The following is a 26,239-nucleotide window of genomic DNA, read 5'->3' as shown; positions in this document are numbered from 1 at the left end:
ACACCTGATCCACACATCCTCTACCACTTCTGAAACCACACTGCTCTTCCCCAATCTGATGCTCTGTACATGCCTTCACCCTCTCAATCAATACCCTCCCATATAATTTACCAGGAATACTCAACAAACTTATACCTCTGTAATTTGAGCACTCACTCTTATCCCCTTTGCCTTTGTACAACGGCACTATGCAAGCATTCCGCCAATCCTCAGGCACCTCACCATGAGTCATACATACATTAAATAACCTTACCAACCAGTCAACAATACAGTCACCCCCTTTTTTAATAAATTCCACTGCAATACCATCCAAACCTGCTGGCTTGCCGGCTTTCATCTTCCGCAAAGCTTTTACTACCTCTTCTCTGTTTACCAAATCATTTTCCCTAACCCTCTCACTTTGCACACCACCTCGACCCAAACACCCTATATCTGCCACTCTGTCATCAGACACATTCAACAAACCTTCAAAATACTCATTCCATCTCCTTCTCACATCACCACTACTTGTTATCACCTCCCCATTTACGCCCTTCACTGAAGTTCCCATTTGCTCCCTTGTCTTACACACCCTATTTACCTCATTGGTATTGTATCTTACAAATATATCTCAGCTGTGTGATACTCACAGACCTGGTTTATTGTATGAAAGAAAATTGAAATTTTTTCTATATGTATCTTTCTGCAAGCACAGCATGTAATAATCTATCTGTATATCTGTTTATCATTATTCCATTCTCATTTTCATTGGGCTTAGGTACATACAGCCTCCATGACATTATTCATACACATCTTTAAACTTGTACTGAATATGTTACTCAGAGACAGACTTGTATACTTATAAAAGTGCCTTTTCCCTTTTTTTCACACAAAGTAGATTAATCAATTGAAACCAGTCTTTTCATACCATCTATATACACAAAATGCTTCCATTGCATCTTATCTCCAGTCACTCTTTAACATCTAGATTTGAAATGTTCCTACATCTAATCACTTCTATCATCATATTTTTCTGTCTCTCGCACAGTCTACCTCTTCTCCAAGTGTTACCTCTTATCCATGTAATATATATCTTACATCTTGACCAACTTATCATCTGCCATGTGTTCTGCACGACCATATCATCATTAAAGACTTTCATCCATGTACCTTTCTAATGATGTCTTCAAACCACATAAGCTTCTCCCGTCTTTATGCTACATTTTATCTGGCCTCCTAATTTCACGTATGCTTGGAAAATTATCCATTTTTACTGTTCAGAGTTTAGACTGTGAGAGGTACATGGAACAAGGAGAGGTTACAGAAAGGAAGGAGTAGCATGAAAGGATAATGTAAGAAAGTTTGCAAATGAGAACATTTTTATGCAAAGAATAATCTGTTATTAGAGAAACTAGTGGCTATTGGAAGATGAATTATACAACTGGTGTTACTGGATTCTTCCTGCATGAAGTTGCATCATGAGTGAAAAGTCAGTTTCAGTAAGGCCTTATCACTGGGAGTTCAGTCTTGTCAAAGAACTTATCACTCAAAGGAGTCCATGTTTTCTCTGCTTCTGTAAGTTCATCCTTTAGCTGCAGGAGTCTTCGGAAAGAGATCCTTGGGTAATTTATGTAGATAATAGATATCCTGCTAGAAATACCATTTACAAGGAAATGAAGTGTGCTTTATGAAAAGGAAGAGGTTTACATTATGCCATATGCTTGCATAAAGTGGTAGATATATTTGTAATTAACTGATGTAAAACCTTGGTGTTCTTAGGTGTGGATTAGAGAGAGATAAGAACAGTCAAATTGCATCTCACGAAGTAGAATAAGAAGTATGAGATTACATGAAGAAAGCATTTTCATTTCAGAAATCGTTTTGTTTAAAATATTCTTGTTTCCTTTTTAGGAATGAAACGTTCAGTCAAGTTTCTCAGACTGATCCTACAAGTGGCATTAAGAATTCCTACGACATAGTTGACAATCCATATGTATATTCTGGTGCAAAAGGAAAAGCACCTCATCCATACAGAAATGAAAGTGAATCTTCTACACAAATAACTATAACAGAATCTTCATTTATTAGTGGAAAAAATTCCCCCTTGCCAACAAATAAACAATTACCCCTAGTACAGTTGGATGAAGAACTTAGTAATCCACAAAAATCATACAGTTGTACAAACATTAGAGAGGAGCAGAAAGTGAGAGAGCAGAATGAGAAACATTATCCATTTAAGAGGCAGATATCCATCCCATCAACAAAGGAAACTCTTGCAAAAATCAATGATGTCAGAAAATTTTTACAGGTATGTCATGCAATAGTTTTCTAAATGATAGGAAGATGCAGTAAAGTAGGGTTTAAGGTTTTTGTTCCTCAACATTCAGGAGGTTAAGAGGCATGTAAATTAGATTACTGTGGAAGATTTTTCCCATTTGTTGAATAATTGAGAAACTGATATTCATTTGTTTCTTTTACAGGTTCATGAGTCTGACCCACAATTGGTCGAACCCCTACAAAGGATTGAAAGCTTTGTTAATAAGAAAAGGTATGAGGGTAAACGTAGAAAGGTAGATGACAAAGAATGTCACAGTCTTGACTTTGACTCTAGTTAATATGTGGAATAATTTAGGTGAAATTATAAACCTAAACTGAAAGTTTGTATTTTAGTAGTGGATACTTCACCATAATATAGTGGAAATATTGTGCCTTATTGCCCCACTTTTCTCCTCAGTAGTTTGCAACCTTTATATAATTTGTGACATACAGATTAGTTGAATTGTACCACGACTGAAAGGTAAATTGCATGAAAGATTTAAAAGAAACTGATTAAGTGGAAAATCATATTAAAAAGAAAATATGAAATGAGGTCCATTATAGATTTGATTGTGTATGCAGTGTAGAACAGGCTCTGTAGTTGAATGTCTCATTTATGAGTGCATTGAGGTGGCCACTTCACACTTGTTAGCTCCATCTAAAGTTGTTTCTTTTAATTTAAAGAATATTACTATCTTCCTGAGGAAAAAGTGTTTAAGAACATTTTGTTCAATATTGATAACATGTCTTTTGAAGTGTTAATGGTAGAGTATTGAATTCAGACCATAAAGGTAAAAAGTTGAAAATATTTACAGCAGATTTTTTAGAGCTTACTTTGACAGTTTGACCTACTGAGAGTTGGGTTGATTCATGGCTGTTTTATCAGTAACATGGTGATACTTGTTGTTTACAAGTATTTTTATCTTAAAGAATATTTTAGGTACATCATAAATTGGGTGATATTATTTTGCGGTTAGGTGAATTTCATCAGTTTACAATGCTTATTACTTATGAACATGTCAAGGATGTAACATTAATCCAAAGGAGATTTCTGAAGCTGAAATACAGTTTAAATTTCAAGTCTGCAGTATTAACTACAGCTGTAACTCCCTTAGAAGTGATTTTTTTTTATTACATAACTGTAAATGTGGAGACCCATGCCTCAGTACCTACTCAGACATGGTTTATGGACAACCATATAAGTCAGACCACCGAAAGAGATTGACCAACCCCTCCTTAAAGAGCCTGCATTCTGAAGCTGTGTTGTAGTAGTCAACTTAAAAAGAACAAAACCAAGCACAGGTATTTTTGCTAGAAGGCAGTCTCAAGCTAAAGTGGGCTGATTTGTCTTTGTATGGTTCTGTGTGTACCTCTTGGATGCATTCTACAGTAGAATCATATGCTGAAGAAGAGGCAGTTAAGGATATTCAAGAATCTGATAGTTATGCTGCAGATTTAGAGTTTGATTAGCATTTCCATTGGCTAACTTAGTCATAACATGATATTGAAGCTGCAGTTGATGTTGTAAGTGCATCTTCTTGAAAGATATGACCATTACCTTCAGGGAGCCAATATCCTGGTTTCATGTTAAGATGATATCCTGGTAGTGAGCCATTCTTTCCTAACGTAACCTATTAGAGTACAAGATAGTACAGGAGGCAAACTGATCATCATAGTAGTTAGAACTGTTATAATTTCTGTTTACAACTAGTTTAATGGACATTAGTTCAGCCTTATACCTCTGAACCTGTTGAAATTTTAAAGAAATAACAGAGCCCTGTTAAAGCAGAATGTGGGCAGGTGGTCAACAGCTTTTTTTTTTTCTAAGAAATATTGATTAAGCAATGGGAGCTTCATTGCCATTGGAAAGAAGCCCAAATAAAAATCTGTTTACACATATTGAGAATTACTGCTGTGTTTTAGGAATTCATGGTTGCCTCAGCTCATCTTGACCAGTTTACTGCTAAACATAAGGAATAGATCTTTGCTTCATTATGAATTATAGTTCATTTTGAAACGAGCATTGTTTGTGCTCTTTCAACCATCTATTATGTCTTAGTATTTGGTTTAATGATTATACTGTTTAGTGTGCTATTTGGAATAGAGCACACAACCAATGTCCAAGTACAGGGTATCTCTATTTATGGCAGCTGAAGAGTTCCGATAATTTGACGTTTAAAGAGGCATTAATATTCAGTCTTTGCGATCTGGCATTTGTTTACCAGTTTTTTATGTTGCTTTTCCAGCCAGTACAGAGGTATGTTTCAGAACAAATACACAAACGAGTCTCCCAGCTTCAAAGATTGTTTTTGGATAATGTTGTGTGTTGCAAGTAAAACAATTGGATAATGCTGTGTGTTGCAAGTAAAACAATTGGATAATGTTGTGTGTTGCAAGTAAAACAATTGAAGTTAAACTGAAGCTATTTGTATCTAAGTGATTGCTGAATAGTTTACTGTTGTAGAATCACATGTTAACAGATGCATATTGATTTTATTGTTGAATATTTACTTATTCAGACTTGTACAAAAAAAGGTTATTGGTATAAAGCTCAATATATGGTCTCAGGTTTCTTTGTAACAACACTGCCATTGTTCATTAATGATGTACTCTGATTTTATGAGACATGCCTCTTTCTCACAGCATATATAAAGGCATGAAATACATCAGTAATAGTCATATAAGGAAACTGAAATATTGTGATCAGTGGGTTTTCATTTAGCTTCATTATATGTACAAAAAATTTTGCATTTCTCAAGTAACTGATGACATTTTTTAGCAATGAATTTTTTTGAAGTGTTTTTCTTTTCTACTCTCAATTTTTTCCAAGGTTAGATTGAAAGGGTGGGGCATAGTAAAATGTATCCTGGAAAAATGGATGCTACATTGTCTTTAGTCCATGATAATTGAATTCAGCTGTATATAGCATGGTATTACCAAAACAGTTATTATAGAATGCAGTAATAGAATAATGTAAGCAAAAAATTTTATATTTTACTATATACAGATAATTTGCAATAGATTTGAATATTAAAAAGTAGTGAGGAACGGGCATATTTAAAACTCTCTTGAACTAGTATATTTGAAGTGCTGAAGAGCGATGACAGCCGTATATATATTTTTAATAGAATTTTTCAGTTTATTATCAAAGTATTATCACTTCACTATTTTATTACTTGTGTAATGCGAGTGTATATACTAAATGTTAATTCCTAGGCATATGCTGAATTATTATTCTTATTATTTTACTGATAACTCTCCTTAAAACTTGTATAACATTTACCGTATATTTTTGGTAACCAATAGACAGAGAGTTATGTTCATCATGAATAGAATCCCAGTGATCACACATGCAGGTTTGTCAACATTTTAATTTGGGGACCAAAGTTAGTTAATGGAAGATTTTTTAGTACCTTTAAGGAAAACTACAAATTGCCTTTTGTATTTCTTAAGGCAAGTTTATAGGTACAGGACAGTATCCTTGGTGGCAACCACTATACATAGGGAAACTACTTTACTATATTACCAAACTCAACTTAAGACTACGTATTGATTATGTACAAAGTAGAGTACACCCATCCTTTTCTCTTCACATCAAGTGTTATTTGATTGAATTCATTTCTTAATTGATTCATAAATAAAAGAAAAAAATTTAACACTAAAGAGACAACATTAGTTAAAAGATGTCTGTTGTTAGTGACAGGTACAGTATTATGCAGTGACTTAAAGAAAGAACCTCATATTCTCCTCACGGTAACCATCAGTGTGGGCAGTTTTTTGTTTTAGGGTTTTAGACTTTTATTTTCACTCATTAGTAACCCAGATGAAAGTAACAGTAAACATTAATGAATTGCTTTTATATTAGAGGAAAAGGGCATCATAGTTTTAAAATAATACCATCTCTGAATCAACTTATTTTCTGCTGGCAGGTTATCCACGAAAATGTTTTCTATATTTATTTAATCTTGAAACAAAATTAACAAGCAGTTGAATGAGTTCATGATTTAAGGGACTATCATTAGTGTTAAGAATTAGATTGCATTATTCTAACCATTACTACCTGACCTGGATGCATTTAAGGGCTACTCAGGGTCGAGCGCATAGGTTCGAATCCTGGTTACGGCAGTCAGTCCACAGGCAACCCAGTTGTTCATCCACCCCTAGTTGGTCAATAAAATGGGTACCTGGCTCAGGCTAGGATTAAGTATAATAGGTAAATAAATAAATATACATATACACACATGCATACACATATACAGACATACAGATATATATACGCTTGTACATATTCGTACTTGCTTGCCTTCATCCATTCCTGGTGCCACCCCACCCCACAGGAAACAGCATTGCTACCCCCTGCTTCAGCAAGGTAGTGCCAAGAAAACAGACAAAAAAGGCCACATTCGCTCATACTCAGTCTCTGGCTGCCATGTGTAATGCACCAAAACCACAGCTCCCCATCCACATCCAGGCCTCATTTATACTATTCTTGATTGCCATTTCCCATGATTTAACAGATTAGTAGGGGGAAGGGGTGTTCGTTAATGTCAAAAGTCCATTAAATTGACAATGTAACCTAAGTGGCATTTTTTAATGCAATATGCAGTTCATATGCTTTCTTTTAACTCTTCTATCACTTGCTGCAATTTTGAATTGTAAGGATTGCAGAATTATTTTATAAATAAAGTCTCAAATCTCTGTATACAACCTGACCACATGGTAGCTTGAAGCTTGAGGCATACGGAGACCAAAACAAAGTGTGATATGAAATGTGCATGGTGCGGTGTTTGAGATTTTTAAAATTTTTTATCATTTAGATTATTAGTAATTAATGTATTATTGTTTCTGGTCCTTTAAATCTGAAATCCATTATATTAGGGTCTGTTAAATTGAGGGTTTCTGTATAAGATGTATAAGATGGCCTTGATTAGGGCCTCAGCTAACTGTGCCATCTCATCTAACATAGAACATAGAAAAAGTTGCCAATCTGAGTTGCATTGTTTCCTCTATAGAGTATTATAAGTAGATGAATTTTTAAAGTTACTAATCTGAGTTGCACTGTTTCCTCTCTTTGTAGAGTATTATCCCATTTTATTTGAGGAAATGGATATTTCAATAATCTCTGTTTCAGAAGTGTAATATCTGATTTGCATTAGATTCCACAACACATGTTAACTGACTGACCTGGCAACCCAAGCAGGTAACTTCTATTGTATAAATGGATGGAGTAGCCAGTATTACTGGTATATTCAGGGACATTTTAAGGGCCTAGGATGCTTTAAAAACCTTGTATAGGAGGGTGCCACCACCTAAATGTAGCTTTACGTAAGAAATGTTGATTTAATTTAAATTTTTGAAGTGAAACTTTTGATTATTGTGTGGTTACTAGGTTCTTCAAATGTTTTTATGTGTTCAGTATGCTAAATATTTTCATAATCATTATAATTTTTCCTTGGAATTAATACATATTTTTATGTTTTATTCTTTAATCTTTTATTATAAGAGTTTGCATAAAATGAGAGTATTAAAAGTTGCAGTTACTATTGAATTATTGAAATTTTTCAGAGGTAAGGATTAATAGTAGATATGAAATAAGATAGTTCAGGACTGTATATAGAATTATAAAGATCATTAAAGTTTGTAATTTCACTTATCATCTTACCCAAGCAAAGAAGCTTCTTAAGGTATTGTCTTCCAAAGTTGAATTAATGAAAGACTTCCAAGATAAGATTAATGAAGGGAAACAAGACCAAGAAGTATATGCTCCATCTGCGAATGGAAATGGTGCAATATGGTCACCTCCATACCCATATTAACAAATGCTTCATGGTGAAGATTAATATGTGTGTGTAAACAGTTGACATGGAACCAGTGTGCAATATTCTGATCTGGTGCTTCAGAATACCATGGATAATGGATTTTTTGTCTTTCATCTTATTGATCTGTATATCTGTGATACTTTTAATTTGTATGGCAGTAAGGTGTGGTTATGATATAGAATGTCATCATATGTGATGAATTTTCCTTGGGAAAATGTTACCAATAATTTTTGGAATATTTTGTGTCATCATTCATCATTTTAACATGCAGTATTTTTGGGAAAAGCTTCAAACAGTGCTGCTGGGTCTTTCAATATCTACAAGTTTGGAAGAGATGGTATGGTGCCTAGATATTAATGGAAGAAACTGCATACACCACCCTACTTTGGATGTAAGAAAGGCTTTATAGATTTTCCTTTGTATTCATTAATTTGTTTTTGTGGACATGAAAATATTTCTCTTAGAAACCAGATGTCAGTTGTATTTCACAAGCAGGTAGTCTTTTCTGTTTTTATCATATACATTCATTTCTTATTATGTTTTTATGAAAAGCAATTCTGTTATGTTTTCTACACGTATTTTTACCTGGAATTTTAATATCATAAATATTTATGGTATTCATAATGAAATTTATGAATTTTGGTTGCATTTAGTTGTTTATTTATAGTTGTCTTCAAACAACCAATGTGATGTATTTTTGGGTTTAGATGACTAATGAAGTGTGTCTTGGTTTATTCAAATAAGGTTATCTTTCATGATCAATAATTGGTAAAAGAAAAAAAAAATCTCTGAACGTACTTCTGTGCAACATGTATGTATGTAATTTTTTTTCATATCTGTAAAGAAATTGTAGTCTTTGATATTTTGTTAAATGTTTAATTGTTTTTTGTGAGTGTAACCATGTCAAAATCTCAAAGATTTGCATTTTACATTTAGAGAAACTTTCATTTTACCATAAATTGATAGTTTTCATGTCATTGATATCCATATAAGCAGGGAACATTAAAAGTTCACACAATTATACTGGAAACCTAAGGTCATTGCTCAGCATCTAGTAAAAATTTTCAGACATTGTATATGGAGAATGTGCCAAATTTACAGAAATATTAATTGTGAAAGCTAAATTTAAACATAGGAATGTGCTTACTGAATATAGAAACATTCATACCTGCTACATTTATTTCTACTGCACAGTTATGATGGGAATTGAGTCTTCTGTTGTCTTGATTGTATAGTTGGCCTCATCAGTGAAATTTGTTGAGAGATTGTTTGCAAGATCCGTTATAAATTGATAATGGTTAAGCTGCTGAGCCACTGTCATTTTTGAATTAATGCAGTAGATATCTGATATATTAACAGTCATCTTAAGATGTAAAAATTTTTTTATTATCTCTCAAAAATGTAATATTTGATAAAAGAGACGTAAATTTTACAGTATTTTGTGGATCAGTCAGATGATAAACATAAGGGCTTGAAAAAATGAAGCTATAGAACTGCTTTAGGAGCCATATCATTCAAATAGAAAAAAATTGTGTGGTAGTAATGCATTTACATGATATTATATTGCAGAAATACTAATCTTTTGTAAAGTATATTTCTTTACATTATATTTAGCAAAAGAAGAAAACTTTTGTTCTGGATGATCTGTCATTACTTGAGAATTGTTTATTTTTAATTCAGAATGCAGTCTTTACTTTAAAATGATTATGAAAGTAGCTTTAAGTTTTGGGAGGATCTTACTATTTTGTAAAGATATTTAATGGTTGTTGATGGAAAATCTCGTCACTCTCTTCAGTCACATCTTTAGGTGTGCTGATTTTAAAAAGGTGAGATGCCTTGTGCCGATCTCAGAAATTGTGTTCATTAGAGAGGAAAATATTTATTTAAATTGTCCAGCAACTTTAAGAGCACAAATGAAATTTTTATGAGTAGCATCTGCATTCTTATTAAAGATGTCTGCATAAAAACCTCAGATCAAAGGTAACAAATATTCTGGAGTCATCTGTTTGTTTGTTGTATAGTTTTTTAAAACACCATTGGAGGATTTCTCATTAAATTTCCTGGGAAAACCTTGGAAAGGTGAAATTATTTACCTTCATACGGGGATGATTGCTTCATTATGTAAGTGGAGACAATATCTGCATATATCTTTTGCAGATTGACACTCATTGTGAACAAGGGAAGTAGGATGTTTTAGAGCACCCAATCCATATTTCATTATAAAAGTTTTTAGGGACTTTAGGTGTTGACCAAATCCTGAAATGCTCCCATGGTAGAGAAGAGTATGCACCCTAGTATGAGGTACGTTGCATCCTTCTCCAAGAATATGAGTGATTCTCACAGAGCTGGTTTCAAAGATGATATAGAAAACATTTACCAGTAATAAGTCATGCCATGATTGATTTGTTATGGTGGCTCTTTGTTCACATGAGGCTGGACATTTTGTTAGTAACCATGAAATCTCATTTTTAGATGAAAGACCACTTTTATGATGATATAATCCTGTTGGGATGCAATTCAAAGTCATCTCAGTGATATTTTACAATCATTAATGCCTGATTTGTTGTTAGGAATTAAACTGTTGTTAGCAAATCAGTTTGTTTTATTATCTGTCTACAAGTTGCAACTTTAGTGTATACAGTTGAATATGAAATACATAGCTGGTTTATCTTGTCTCTTCATTATTGCTAATTCCATTCCTATTTACATATGCCTATGTCTATTGGAATGAAGGCCTTCTCACCATTATAATTACTTACTAATTTTTCACTTTGTTTACTAAGTTATTAGGAAAGATATATGTTCAGTTATGCTTCCATCCATCGTTGTACACAACAAGTGATGTTCATTTACAAAATATTATATTTTTCGGCATTTTCCACATTTTCGAAGATTTGTTCTCGGTGGCTTCTGTTCGCCACAGTGGATGGAATTCGGCACAATATTGTAAGTGGTTGGGATACAGAGAACTCGCCATAGTTTATTCTTTAGATTGTCTACGAAGTTTTTTTTTTTATGTAGCTATGTAAGTTTATTCTGTAGGTTGCATGTAGGTTTTTTCATGCCATAGTAGTGGTTAAGTTTATTCTTTAGACTGCATGTAGGCATTATTACATATAGTAATAATGTAAGTTCAATGACTGTCGTATTTCGGGCAGATGTCCAGTTGAACTATCCTGACAATCTCATCACTTAACTTTTTTTTTTTTTTTTTTTTACTTGACTGACATACGAGATATTTTACCGACAAGTATTACGGCAATCACGAGAGGAAAGGTCTTTTAACTTGGATTTCATTTCCATCTGATTCTCTGCTATTACATTCAATGCTATTTTCATGGGATGGATCGGGTGTACCGACAGCCTTTGTTTTTTTAGTTTAAATTTTAGCTTAAAAAAGTATTACAAAGTAATTTACGAGTGACTGCGGTGAAAATATTATTAAGTAACAGGATAAAAGAAAACATACACAAGCTTTTAAATGTTATCTTTCCGTTCAAGAAAAATTAATTTGAATAAGAACATAGAGTTTATTACATTATTAATAGATATACAAGTATTTGTTGTGAAAATTGACGGTGAAAATATTCAACTTCGACCAAAACAAACATGGCGGCATGCATGTGGGGTCGTTGTCTGAGTCAAACACTTAGATTCGGGAATATATATGGAAACGGTAAGATTTATATGTAAGAACAACAACTAATATTCATTATAGTGATGTTACTACTTATGGCGATTGCCAGGGATGTGGAGGTATTGGAATAAGAGGGAGACACTAGGGTTCAGTACCTGGTCTTGAAGTGCACTGCTTCCTTTAGCCCAATGACACTTGGTCTGTTAATAGGACACAAGGCACTGTGTGAAGATGCAGCGCAAGATGAATAAAGAGAATGATATTAACCGAGTTTTATTTAAAAGAGCTCAATTTTGCGGCATGGACGGTGTGTACACCTAAGTATCAAATACACGTGCTTTATATGTCTATAGCCTTACTGTAATTATTCGTCTGTTTGTTATCATTATTTCATTCTCATTTCCATTGGGTTTATTAAGTTCCTACAGCCTCTTGAACATCACACCCATCCTCAACCCCTGCCCAGTGTAGTTAGTGAAACGTCACCCAACACATATAGAAATTGTTTCATCTTTAGATAATGTTTTCCGAAACAGCGATTATTCACCGGAATATAAAAGGCGTGCCATAATGTCCTTGAAATAAACCTGTTACACTGTAGGATATCTGTTTGATTAAATAAATATGTTTAGACTGGTTGATTATCTTTTATCATGAAGTTTTACCATTTTCTTCTGAGATTTCCACATCACAGTGATGTAATGCCATAATTACCGGTGTATATCGGGTGAGTTTATCTTAAGAAATCAAAGAATAAGAATATAATGAAGCCACTGAAAAAAGCAAGTTAGTTTACCCTGAGAGAAATAATAGACTTGTGACGAGAGCATATAATTGAGATAGCCAGTATTAAGGTATGACAGACTAGATGCCATTAAATCAAGTGAATGCAAGGCAAAAAAGGCAGAAACAAGCTGTTGTCACCTGCCCTCCCAATACTCACATGCTCGTACATCCCTGGTTGGCGGTTTATGGGTTTCTGTCATCAGTGTATTACTATGATTGTAAACGTCTCATTGTTTTACTTTGAATTTCAGATATTTTGAAACAAGTAACTGCAAGATTACCGCTAGTATCTCAAGTCAGTGGATTGAGAAGTTCCAATTTCACACCTAAGTTATTGCAGAGAAATCTGCAGCAGCCCGAAGTGCAACAAGAACTTGTTGAAGACCCTACGAAGGCAGAGGGGGATTTCACAAATTGTAAGGTTTTCAGTTGATTGATATTTTTATGCTTTCTCATGAACTTGGGAGTGGCATTTGAATTTAAGCAATTGATTTACTTTCAATAATTATTATTACAAATAGAAATAAAATATCCTATGATCTCAAAGAGCTGAAATATATGTTTGAAGGAATAGTAGTTCCAACAATATGATATGGTTGTGAGGCATGGGCTTGAGAGTGTTGTGTGGGGGAAGGTAGATGTGTTGGAAATTAAATGCTTGAGGACAATATGTGGTGTAAGGTGGTTTGAACTGGTAAGAGAGATGTGCGGAAATAAAAAGTGTGGTTCAGAGAGCAGAGGAGTGCATGTTGAAATGGTTTGGACATATAGAAAGAATGAAAAGGGGAGGGGTTGACAAAGAGGTTATATGTATTAGAAGTGGAGGGAGCAAGGAGAACTGGGTGGCCAAATTGGAGATGGGAGGATGGAGTGAAAAAGATTTTGGACAATTAGGGACCTAAAATGCAGGAGGGTGACATTGTAACGATGTAGTATACTGGGGTCAAGGTGCCGTCCACAGACTGAACCAAGGCATGTGAAATGTCTGGGGTAATCCATGGAAATGTCTGTGGGGCTTGGATGTCGATAGAGCTGTGGTTTCGGTGCATTACACATCACAGCTAGGTCAGTGTGAACAAATGTGGCCGTTTTTTGTGTTTTTCTGGTGCTTCATCGCTGGAGCAGGGGGTAGTGATGCTATTTCCTGTGAGGCAGGGTAGCACTGGTAATGGATGAAGGTAAGCAAGTATGAATATGTACATGTGTATTATGTATACGTTTGTGTATGTGTATGTATATATGTGTGTATATGTTGATATTTATATGTGCATGCACATATATGCCCCACATTTTTTTTTTTTTTTTTTTTTTTTTTTGTCGGTCTCCCGCGTTTGCGAGGTAGTGCAAGGAAACAGACGAAAGAAATGGCCCAACCCACCCCCATACACATGTATATACATACGTCCACACACGCAAATATACATACCTACACAGCTTTCCATGGTTTACCCCAGACGCTTCACATGCCCTGATTCAATCCACTGACAGCACATCAACCCCGGTATACCACATCGCTCCAATTCACTCTGTTCCTTGCCCTCCTTTCACCCTCCTGCATGTTCAGGCCCCGATCACACAAAATCTTTTTCACTCCATCTTTCCACCTCCAATTTGGTCTCCCTCTTCTCCTCGTTCCCTCCACCTCCGACACATATATCCTCTTGGTCAATCTTTCCTCACTCATTCTCTCCATGTGCCCAAACCATTTCAAAACACCCTCTTCTGCTCTCTCAACCACGCTCTTTTTATTTCCACACATCTCTCTTACCCTTACGTTACTTACTCGATCAAATCACCTCACACCACACATTGTCCTCAAACATTTCATTTCCAGCACATCCATCCTCCTGCGCACAACTCTATCCATAGCCCACGCCTCGCAACCATACAACATTGTTGGAACCACTATTCCTTCAAACATACCCATTTTTGCTTTCCGAGATAATGTTCTCGACTTCCACACATTCTTCAAGGCTCCCAGAATTTTTGCCCCCTCCCCCACCCTATGATCCACTTCCGCTTCCATGGTTCCATCCGCTGCCAGATCCACTCCCAGATATCTAAAACACTTCACTTCCTCCAGTTTTTCTCCATTCAAACTCACCTCCCAATTGACTTGACCCTCAACCCTACTGTACCTATATATATATATATATATATATATATATATATATATATATATATATTTATTTATTTATTTATTTTGCTTTGTCGCTGTCTCCCGCGTTAGCGAGGTAGCGCAAGGAAACAGACGAAAGAATGGCCCAACCCGCCCACATACATATGTATATACATACATGTCCACACACGCACAATATACAAACCTATACATCTCAATGTATAATATATATACACACACAGACATATCCATATATACACATGTACATAATTCATACTGTCTGCCTTTATTTGTTCCCATCGCCACCTCGCCACACATGGAATAACAACCCCCTCCCCCCTCATGTGTGCGAGGTAGCGCTAGGAAGAACACCAAAGGCCCCATTCATTCACACTCAGTCTCTAGCTGTCATGTAATAATGCACCGAAACCACAGCTCCCTTTCCACATCCAGGCCCCACACGCTTTGCATGGTTTACCCCAGACGCTTCACATGCCCTGGTTCAATCCATTGACAGCACGTCGACCCTGGTATACCACATCGTTCCAATTCACTCTATTCCTTGCACGCCTTTCACCCTCCTGCATGTTCAGGCCCCGATCACTCAAAATCTTTTTCACTCCATCTTTCCACCTCCAATTTAGTCTCCCACTTCTCCTCGTTCCCTCCACCTCTGACACATATATCCTCTTGGTCAATCTTTCCCCACTCATTCTCTCCATGTGACCAAACCATTTCAAAACTCCCTCTTCTGCTCTCTCAACCACACTTTTTTTTATTTCCACACATCTCTCTTACCCTTACATTACTTACTCGATCAAACCACCTCACACCACATATTGTCCTCAAACATCTCATTTCCAGCACATCCACCCTCCTGCGCACAACTCTATCCATAGCCCACGCCTCGCAACCATACAACATTGTTGGAACCACTATTCCTTCAAACATACCCATTTTTGCTTTCCGAGATAATGTTCTCGACTTCCAAACATTCTTCAAGGCTCCCAGAATTTTCGCCCCCTCCCCCACCCTATGATTCACTTCCTCTTCCATGGTTCCATCCGCTGCCAGATCCACTCCCAGATATCTAAAACACTTCACTTCCTCCAGCTTTTCTCCATTCAAACTTACCTCCCAATTGACTTGACCCTCAACCCTACTGTACCTAATAACCTTGCTCTTATTCACATTTACTCTTAACTTTCTTCTTTCACACACTTTACCAAACTCAGTCACCAGCTTCTGCAGTTTCTTACATGAATCAGCCACCAGCGCTGTATCATCAGCGAACAACAACTGACTCGCTTCCCAAGCTCTCTCATCCACAACAGACTGCATACTTGCCCCTCTTTCCAAAACTCTTGCATTCACCTCCGTAACAACCCCATCCATAGACAAATTAAATAACCATGGAGACATCACACACCCCTGCCACAAACCTACATTCACTGAGAACCAATCACTTTCCTCTCTTCCTACACGTACACATGCCTTACATCCTCGATAAAAACTTTTCACTGCTTCTAACAACTTGCCTCCCACACCATATATTCTTAATACCTTCCACAGAGCATCTCTATCAACTCTATCATATGCCTTCTCCAGATCCATAAATGCTACATACAAATCCATTTGTTTTTCTAAGTATTTCTCGCATACATTCTTCAAAGCAAACACCTGATCCACACATCCTCTACCACTTCTGAAACCACACTGCTCTTCCCCAATCTGATGCTCTGTACATGCCTTCACCCTCTCAATCAATACCCTCGCATATAATTTACCAGGAATACTCAACAAACTTATACCTCTGTAATTTGAGCATTCACTCTTATCCCCTTTGCCTATGTACAATGGCACTATGCAAGCATTCCACCAATCCTCAGGCACCTCACCATGAATCATACATACGTTAAATAACCTTACCAACCATTTATATATATATATATTTTTTTTTTTTTTTTTTTATACTTTGTCGCTGTCTCCCGCGTTTGCGAGGTAGCGCAAGGAAACAGACGAAAGAAATGGCCCAAACCCCCCCCCCCCATACACATGTATATACATACGTCCACACACGCAAATATACATACCTACACAGCTTTCCATGGTTTACCCCAGACGCTTCACATGCCTTGATTCAATCCACTGACAGCACGTCAACCCTGGTATACCACATCGCTCCAATTCACTCTATTCCTTGCCCTCCTTTCACCCTCCTGCATGTTCAGGCCCCGATCACACAAAATCTTTTTCACTCCATCTTTCCACCTCCAATTTGGTCTCCCTCTTCTCCTCGTTCCCTCCACCTCCGACACATATATCCTCTTGGTCAATCTTTCCTCACTCATTCTCTCCATGTGCCCAAACCACTTCAAAACACCCTCTTCTGCTCTCTCAACCACGCTCTTTTTATTTCCACACATCTCTCTTACCCTTACGTTACTCACTCGATCAAACCACCTCACACCACACATTGTCCTCAAACATCTCATTTCCAGCACATCCATCCTCCTGCGCACAACTCTATCCATAGCCCACGCCTCGCAACCATACAACATTGTTGGAACCACTATTCCTTCAAACATACCCATTTTTGCTTTCCGAGATAATGTTCTCGACTTCCACACATTCTTCAAGGCCCCCAGAATTTTCGCCCCCTCCCCCACCCTATGATCCACTTCCGCTTCCATGGTTCCATCCGCTGCCAGATCCACTCCCAGATATCTAAAACACTTCACTTCCTCCAGTTTTTCTCCATTCAAACTCACCTCCCAATTGACTTGACCCTCAACCCTACTGTACCTAATAACCTTGCTCTTATTCACATTTACTCTTAACTTTCTTCTTCCACACACTTTACCAAACTCAGTCACCAGCTTCTGCAGTTTCTCACATGAATCAGCCACCAGCGCTGTATCATCAGCGAACAACAACTGACTCACTTCCCAAGCTCTCTCATCCCCAACAGACTTCATACTTGCCCCTCTTTCCAAAACTCTTGCATTTACCTCCCTAACAACCCCATCCATAAACAAATTAAACAACCATGGAGACATCACACACCCCTGCCGCAAACCTACATTCACTGAGAACCTATCACTTTCCTCTCTTCCTACACGTACACATGCCTTACATCCTCGATAAAAACTTTTCACTGCTTCTAACAACTTTCCTCCCACACCATATATTCTTAATACCTTCCACAGAGCATCTCTATCAACTCGTATCATATGCCTTCTCCAGATCCATAAATGCTACATACAAATCCATTTATATATATATATATATATATATATATATATATATATATATATATATATATATGAATGGATGGGCCATTCTTCGTCTGTTTCCTGGTGCTACCTCGCTGATGCAGTTACAGCAATCAAGTATAATAGTAAATAAATAAATGAATATATATTTTGCATAAAATCACATCCTTGTACAATATGTAGAGAATGGGTATTAAATTGCTGTTAGTGAATGGCAGAATGAGTTCAAAATTTTAATATAATCTTTTTGTGGACAGATATAATTGAAAAGGTGAACAACCAGATATTTGAAGGTAATCAAGGACGACTGTTTGCTGTTGTGTTTGTACAAGGGAAACAGCACTTAATCACTCCTGAAGACTTAGTAGTGGTACAAGGAGTCTTCCCACCCAACATTGGGGATGTTATCAGGATGGAAAAGGTTAGACTTTAAGTTGAATGTACAGTCTTGTGTCTCATCTGATATTCCTTACTTCAACATATCTGCATACTTGTCTTTGTAATGGCATTCAGGATCCATTGTTGACTGTAGTGGTGTTGAGGGTATGGAATGAAAGCGAATGGTGCTCAAGATTGTGCTGAACGTGGAAATTCTGATAGTTTTGATGTTGGTTCTTCAAGTTTTGAGGTTGGTTCTTCAACAACTTATGCAAAGCAGCCACGTAAAAAGCTGTTCAAATTCCTTGCAAACTGTGATGAATATAGGCATTGCTAAACACAGAACAGTGCATAAGGTGTGTTACAAGTAGATTAAGCCGTGCTGCTGTAAAGATGTACAGATTCCCAGCCACACTCTAATAGATAAGGCCAAGCAGGTTTACCATAGGACTGAGGTAAGAGCCTTGTTGAACTTCTTTGGGTGGGTTGCACAAATGTGTCATGTTGTTTGATACCTGAAATATGTGATGTATTGTTAAGAATAAAAACTATCTTCTGAACTGATTGATAATGTTGATGAGACTTTTCTGTGCTGGCGTTGTATTTAAGGAATATCCTACATGGGGATAGAATACAGTGACAGATCAAGGAAGCCAAGGATGTGTTTACTGTTCTTGCATGTGCTATGCTGCTAGCATGCATAAATGTAAAGTATAAGATCTAATCAGTAAAATATATATAAAAACTAGTAGGTAGTAGTTGGTTGGGAGCCAACGACCAGGTAGATATATTACCAGTACTACCCGCCTGAGTATCAGAAGGGTTAGTGACACCTGCTTAGTGAGCCAGCACTTTAGTGGTTTAGTTGCACTCCTCTTACTTAAGTAGCTGTCTTTTCTTTCTTTCACTATCATGTGGATTACTGGCATTCTGTCCACAAACAAAATAAGATATCTCCTTGTCTTATGTAACATTTGACAACATTCAACTTACGCAGCTCATTCTTCAAAACTAGATTTTCCTGTGATGAGCACTATGCGCTAGCCCTGTCTTTGGCAAAATGGTAGGAGCAGTAGATAGAAGTAGTAAGTAGAAACATTAGGTAGAGGTAGTAGGTAGGAGCATTAGATAGGGCTACCATACTTTCAAGTATACCCAATTTTGCCCTCCCAGGTAACTCTCTCCACACTTCAGCACTCCCAGAATCTTCACCCACCCTATGACTCTTTCCTGCTTACATTCATTGCCATACATCAAGGGTATGCCACAAAATTAGAATATTGAAGATACTGAAATTCAGTGGCAGTTTGGGATGGTGCAGAGTAAAGGTACTGCAGATGACTCACATATTAGTAGAAAATTAGTTTACAAATGATTCTCTAAGCTGAACAATGTATGCCCAATCCTCACTTCATGCAGGATGTTTGCAATTATATTAATATGCCTGGAACCAACTTATAATAGACCCTCTTTTTATGTGGTCATAATTCATGAATGTGGGTTTGTGTGGTGAAAGTGCACCAGAACTTCAGCAAGGGATGGTGGATGGGGTGAACGGGTTCCAAGAGAAGTGTGCAAAGTTCCTGCCAGCAGGTTAGTCTCACAGTTACCACTGTTGTATGTAGATCTGTGCTACTTTTGCACTTTGGACCTTCCTGCTAATGTGATTTTCCTGCTTCCTGCTGTGCTTATTTGTTAATATGACATCCAGCAACATCTACCCCAGAAGCAGCATTTGAATGGAAGAGAATCTTTTTGACCTTACAAACAAAGCTAGAAATCTTACAATGGGATGATGCTGGTGATGGAGAGTTAGTGCATAGGTGTACTTACAATCCACAAGATAAAGGATCCAGAGAAAATTTGAAGTGATGTGGTCACTCTACTGTCTGCCAAGGTAAAGGTTAGAAATCTACTTAAGGAGGAAATGCTCACTATACATAGAGCATGAGTCAAAGAAGCAAAGCAGCCTTTGCAAACCTTCAGCATAGGTCTAAAGCTCTGAAAATTTATGGCATTTATGTAAAGAAGACAGTCATTGTAGCTGAGCCAGAGCCATTACAAACAAGTAAAGGACGGTTAGATAAGTTTATTCAGTGCAAGAAACTACACAACACAAAGGTAACAGGAGACTCCACAGTTGCTGACCATGGAGCTGCTGCATTTCACATTTTTCTCTATATAGTTACTGCTTCACTATATGTAATTTTTCTTTGTACAAAGTTTCTGCAGAACATGATCTCCCCCCCCCCCCATATATATATATATATATATATATATATATATATAGCAAGGGATGGATGCATATAGGTTGACCGTACATTGTTTTTTCACAGCAAATTAATTGAATGTAAAATCCATGCATTGTCAGAGATGGTAGTACTTGGTAGGCAGGCAACTACCAAGGAGGTAAATAATCTGTACTGCCCACCAGGGTATCAGGAGGGTCAGTGGTGGCTGCTTAGTGAGCCAGCAATTCACTGATTGTCAAGTTGCACACCTTTGACCCAGGTAGCTGTCTTTCCTTTCTGTCCACAAACATACATAGTCTCCTTGCCATACATAACTTGACAAACTCTTAACTCACACAACTTATTCTTCCTAACTATTGCTCCTACCATTTTGCCTAAAGGAGGGGCTAGCTCATAGTGCTCAGCACAAGGAAATCTAGGGCTATGAAGAATGACCTGCATGAGTTAAGTGTTGTCAAGTGTTATGTGTGATAAGGAGAGTTTGTATGTATGTAGACAAAATGCCAGTAGTCCTTGTGTGGGTGAGACAAAAAGAAAAGACAGCTCCCCAAGTCACAGGAGTGCAACTCGACAACCACTGAAGTGCTGGGTAACTATGCGGCCATCTCTAACCTTCCCAGTACCCAGGTGGGTAGAATTGGTAATATACCTCCCTGGTCATTAGCTGCCTACCAACCTACTTACATCAACAGAAAAGTATTAGTTGCAGCGATTTATACAATCTCTTTACAGGTGCTAGCTGTTGGTGGACGAGACTTTACCCTTTTTGGACGACCAGTTTTAAATAAGGATTTAGTCAACATAGAAGCAACTGTTGTTGAGAAAACTCTTTCACATTGCCGTATTTTCTTCAAAAGCATAAGACGTAAAAACAACAGGAAAACAAAATGTAAGTTCAAAACAAAGGAAGAAGTCTGCATGTAGTCATATTCATGGGATAGATGTATGTTATGCATGACATTTAGAGTGGATGTGTGCAAATGAGGCTTTCATTTGTTTGTCCCTGATATTACCTTCCTCATGTAGAAGCAGATTTTTAAGGGTTATCGAAGTCTGTGATCAGTACTGAAGATGCAAGAAAGTGCAAGTATTCATGTGAAATTTGTTACAAAAAGTATGTATGTTATGCTATATAGAATTAAGATAAGGCATTTTTTGTGGACCAGGAGTTTTCAAATTTATTGAAAGTTGGATCTGCATACTTCCATGAATTTTATGTATACGTGTTTAGTATACTTTGGTATATTAACCCTTTTGCTACAATACTGGGAAAATCCAGATATGACAACTTGCAGTTAGCTGCAAAAACAGGATTTTCCCAGTGGTTTTCAAAATGCAGTTTGAAGATACCATTTGGATTGCTACCCTTCCCAAGCCAGGTGACTGGCTGAAACTTTACATGTAAACAGTGACTGTCAGCTGCCATCCACCTAAGTGGTTGAATCATCTCTTTTCACTTTTGTTCTCACAGTTATTTGGGATTTTATGAAATAGGCTAGATAGTTGGTAAATGAGGATAGTTATACTGTAGATGTCTTTTTTTCAGGACAAGATGATTAACAGATATGTTGTACATGGAAGAGAAAATAAGGAAGAGAACAAAAGGGTTTTGATTATGTGGCCGTGGATGAGAGGTTGTGCTGGATGCCAGAGTTATGAGAGGATTCTTTAGAAGCTTTGATCATTTTGCTGTTCATGTGGAAGTGAGGATCAGGGAGAAGTGAAGGTATGGCATAAGGAAGAGTGGAGAAATGAAAGTGCTGGGGAAAAAATGCATGGACAAGTATGGAAAAAAGGGTGATGGAAAGTTTAAATGGAATTACAGTAAATGTAGGGATGCAATCATGTGTGAATGAGGTGGTTAAAATCTTTTAAGAGAAAGATTGTTAAAAAATTGGATACAAGAATAAAAGGGACATGCATGGAGGATTGTGAGATTAGAAATGATGAAGAAAAAAGGCATATGTACCAACGGAAGTTCAGCTAAAGAGGATGGAAGAACATAAGATGTGTAACTGGAATGTTAAAGAGGCTGATAAAGGAAAGCAGTGAAAGAGTAGATAGAGATTTTGGATGAAAGTCAAGTGAAAAGGAAAATAAGAAATTGTATTGAATGTAGGTGGATTTAAGAGTGAAAATGTTAATGTGAGAAGGAAGGAAGGGGACTCGCTAAATCAAGAGGAGGAAGCGAAAGGAAGATGGAACGAGTATTTTGAAGAACTGATGAATGTAGAAGGTGAAGCAGCAATTGTTACATACATGCATATGGAGGAGGGAAGGAAAGAGTACAGGGACAGGGGCATATAGCAAGAAGGGAGGTAAGGAGGGCAATAATGAGGTTGAAGATAGGAAAGGCACACTTGGAGTGGATGAGATTTTGGCTAAAATGTTTATAAAGTATGTTGGAGAAAGTTTTGCTGGAAGCAGAAGGTTAGCCCCTTTATTTAAAGGAAAAGGTGCTTAGGATTTATATATTAACTAAAGGGGAACAAGTCTTGTTAAGTATACCAGGAAAAGTGGATGCCAGTGTGTTGACCAATTGAAAGAGTGATGGAAGTGACTGAATTGCAAAATAAGTAAGGAACAAGAGGGCTTTAGAAAAGGTAGGCTTACTTTTTTGTGTGAGTGACTTTAGAAAAGTACCTAACAAAACTTAAAAAGCCGTATGCAACTTTCATGGATCTGGAGAAGGTTATAGTGTATAACAGTAAAGTGGAATGTATGGGATGTGTTGATATAAAGGGTAGGAGCATAACAGCTGGTTGGTGTGAAAGCTTTCCATAGAGTATAAAATGCATGTGTAAGAGTGGATGGAGAGTTAAGTGAGTCTTTGTATACATGTAGGTACAAGGCAGGGCTGTGTGATGTCATTGTGGCTTCTTAACATATATATGGATGGAGTGATAAGAGAGCTGAAAGCAAAACCTGGAAAAAGTGTGCAAAGATGGAATGTGGTGGTGACAAGTCTGTTTGCAGGTGATTCTGTATTTGGGAGTGAAGAGGAGTTACAGAAGGTTTATGTGTGTAAGCATAGGGTTATTGAATGCAAATGCAAGTAATAATGTTTGAATGGAAACAAAGTACAGATTTTGCAAAGCCGTATAGTGATAGATGGTGTACTAAACTGTTATAGACATTGGGTAGGGATACTGGAAGGTGCAAGAGAATTCTAGTATTTAGGAGCTATCTTGGGTACATTTGGCAATATGGAAGAAGGGAGAGAGCAGTACAAGGTAGAAGAGTCATTGGGTCCTTTAACAGCATAATGAAGGGTAGAGGTGTAAGGAATTGAAGAAAGGATTAAGGGAAAGCATAATCCTCCTGACTGTGGCAACACAGTGACCTGTGTTACCAAAACATCCACAGGGGACGAGTCAGAGGTCAAGAATTTTTAGAGACGAGCATGTAGTATGACTAGATGGAATGAAGAAATTAATGAGGGGATGTATGATTTAATATGGCAGGTGGTTTGGGCATGTGGAAAGACTCCACAATTGGAGTCCAATAGGAATGAATGGTAGTACAAATAAAGGGGTTGGGGTGCAAGGAAGACCACCTGTGACATGGAGAGGTAAGAGTGGAAGAATTACTGGGGAAAAGGAAAATGGCAAAAGTTTGTGTAATGGTGTATGTGAGGGAGCCATGGAAGGAAAAGGATAAATGGTGACTTTTGCTGTGGCCACCCCTTTGATGAGAGTTTAGAGAGGGAACAGGCATATATAGACATAGTTACAGTTCATTAATGATTTAGAATGCAAAGAGAACTGTTCCATTAAAAAAATAAAATTTTTCTCCTATAAGTTTGTTGAGTATTCCTGGTAAATTATATGGGAGGGTATTGATTGAGAGGGTGAAGGCATGTACAGAGCATCAGATTGGGGAAGAGCAGTGCGGTTTCAGAAGTGGTAGAGGATGTGTGGATCAGGTGTTTGCTTTGAAGAATGTATGTGAGAAATACTTAGAAAAGCAAATGGATTTGTATGTAGCATTTATGGATCTGGAGAAGGCATATGATAGAGTTGATAGAGATGCTCTGTGGAAGGTATTAAGAATATATGGTGTGGGAGGCAAGTTATTAGAAGCAGTGAAAAGTTTTTATCGAGGATGTAAGGCATGTGTACGTGTAGGAAGAGAGGAAAGTGATTGGTTCTCAGTGAATGTAGGTTTGCGGCAGGGGTGTGTGATGTCTCCATGGTTGTTTAATTTGTTTATGGATGGGGTTGTAAAGGAGGTAAATGCAAGAGTCCTGGAAAGAGGGGTAAGTATGAAGTCTGTTGGGGATGAGAGAGCTTGGGAAGTGAGTCAATTGTTGTTCGCTGATGATACAGCGCTGGTGGCTGATTCATGTGAGAAACTGCAGAAGCTGGTGACTGAGTTTGGTAAAGTGTGTGGAAGAAGAAAGTTGAGAGTAAATGTGAATAAGAGCAAGGTTATTAGGTACAGTAGGGGTGAGGGTCAAGTCAATTGGGAGGTGAGTTTGAATGGAGAAAAACTGGAGGAAGTGAAGTGTTTTAGATATCTAGGAGTGGATCTGTCAGCGGATGGAACCATGGAAGCGGAAGTGGATCATAGGGTGGGGGAGGGGGCGAAAATTTTGGGAGCCTTGAAAAATGTGTGGAAGTCGAGAACATTATCTCGGAAAGCAAAAATGGGTATGTTTGAGGGAATAGTGGTTCCAACAATGCTGTATGGTTGCGAGGCGTGGGCTATGGATAGAGATGTGCGCAGGAGGATGGATGTGCTGGAAATGAGATGTTTGAGGACAATGTGTGGTGTGAGGTGGTTTGAGCGAGTAAGTAACGTAAGGGTAAGAGAGATGTGTGGAAATAAAAAGAGCGTGGTTGAGAGAGCAGAAGAGGGTGTTTTGAAATGGTTTGGGCACATGGAGAGAATGAGTGAGGAGAGATTGGCCAAGAGGATATATGTGTCGGAGGTGGAGGGAACGAGGAGAAGAGGGAGACCAAATTGGAGGTGGAAAGATGGAGTGAAAAAGATTTTGTGTGATCGGGGCCTGAACATGCAGGAGGGTGAAAGGAGGGCAAGAAATAGAGTGAATTGGAGTCATGTGGTATACAGGGGTTGACGTGCTGTCAGTGGATTGAAGCAAGGCATGTGAAGCGTCTGGGGTAAACCATGGAAAGCTGTGTAGGTATGTATATTTGCGTGTGTGGACGTGTGTATGTACATGTGTATGGGGGGGGGGGGGGGGGGGTTGGGCCATTTCTTTCGTCTGTTTCCTTGCGCTACCTCGCAAACGCGGGAGACAGCGACAAAGTATAAAAAAAAAAAAAAAAAAAAAAAAAAAATTTATATCTTGATGTATTTATTCTTTACAGTCCACCGGGAGACCCACACTTACTTGAGGATAAACCGAATAGAGATCATGCACAAGATAAATGAAGTTCAAGAAGTGGAGGGTATTGATGGGAGGATATTTTAAATACTATATAACTGTAAATATAAATCTACATGTAGCAGCTTTATAAATAAATGCTTCCAGATTATCCAGTTTTCTTACCTCCTTTTGCTTTTATGGTGGTTTACCCTTATAGGGTAACAATCAACACATATTTTAACAGTTGATATTCTGTCTGTCACCATTACCACTTTATGGATTTTACTTCAGGGTTACTGCTTCATACCCAAGGTTAACTGAGACCCCAGGTGTCCAGTGCAGA

At 37.4% G+C, this 26,239-nt stretch overlaps 2 protein-coding genes across 5 annotated transcripts in view; both read left to right on the top strand.

Annotated features, from left to right (window-relative positions):
- The window catches only part of LOC139748316 (uncharacterized), a 45,964-nt gene extending 35,258 nt beyond the window's left edge, over positions 1-10,706 (top strand). For all 4 annotated transcript variants that reach the window (XM_071661340.1, XM_071661341.1, XM_071661338.1 and 1 more), the window contains 2 exons: positions 1,891-2,287; positions 2,460-10,706. In XM_071661340.1, the coding sequence (XP_071517441.1) occupies positions 1,891-2,287; positions 2,460-2,594 (532 nt within the window). In that variant the 3' untranslated portion in view covers positions 2,595-10,706. The remainder of the gene's footprint in view (positions 1-1,890; positions 2,288-2,459) is intronic.
- Positions 10,707-11,651: 945 nt separating this feature from the next.
- Positions 11,652-26,063, top strand: mRpL21 (mitochondrial ribosomal protein L21). The gene is made up of 5 exons (XM_071661343.1): positions 11,652-11,790; positions 12,789-12,953; positions 18,189-18,352; positions 21,294-21,450; positions 25,898-26,063. Exons 1-5 carry the CDS (start codon positions 11,724-11,726, stop codon positions 25,999-26,001), a joined length of 657 nt encoding a protein of 218 aa, XP_071517444.1. The 5' UTR covers positions 11,652-11,723; the 3' UTR covers positions 26,002-26,063.
- Positions 26,064-26,239: the final 176 nt, after the last annotated feature.

The sequence above is a fragment of the Panulirus ornatus genome, chromosome 73 (assembly GCF_036320965.1).
Source record: "Panulirus ornatus isolate Po-2019 chromosome 73, ASM3632096v1, whole genome shotgun sequence".
Lineage (NCBI taxonomy): Eukaryota > Metazoa > Arthropoda > Malacostraca > Decapoda > Palinuridae > Panulirus > Panulirus ornatus.
This window is presented reverse-complemented; position numbering and strand designations above follow the sequence as displayed.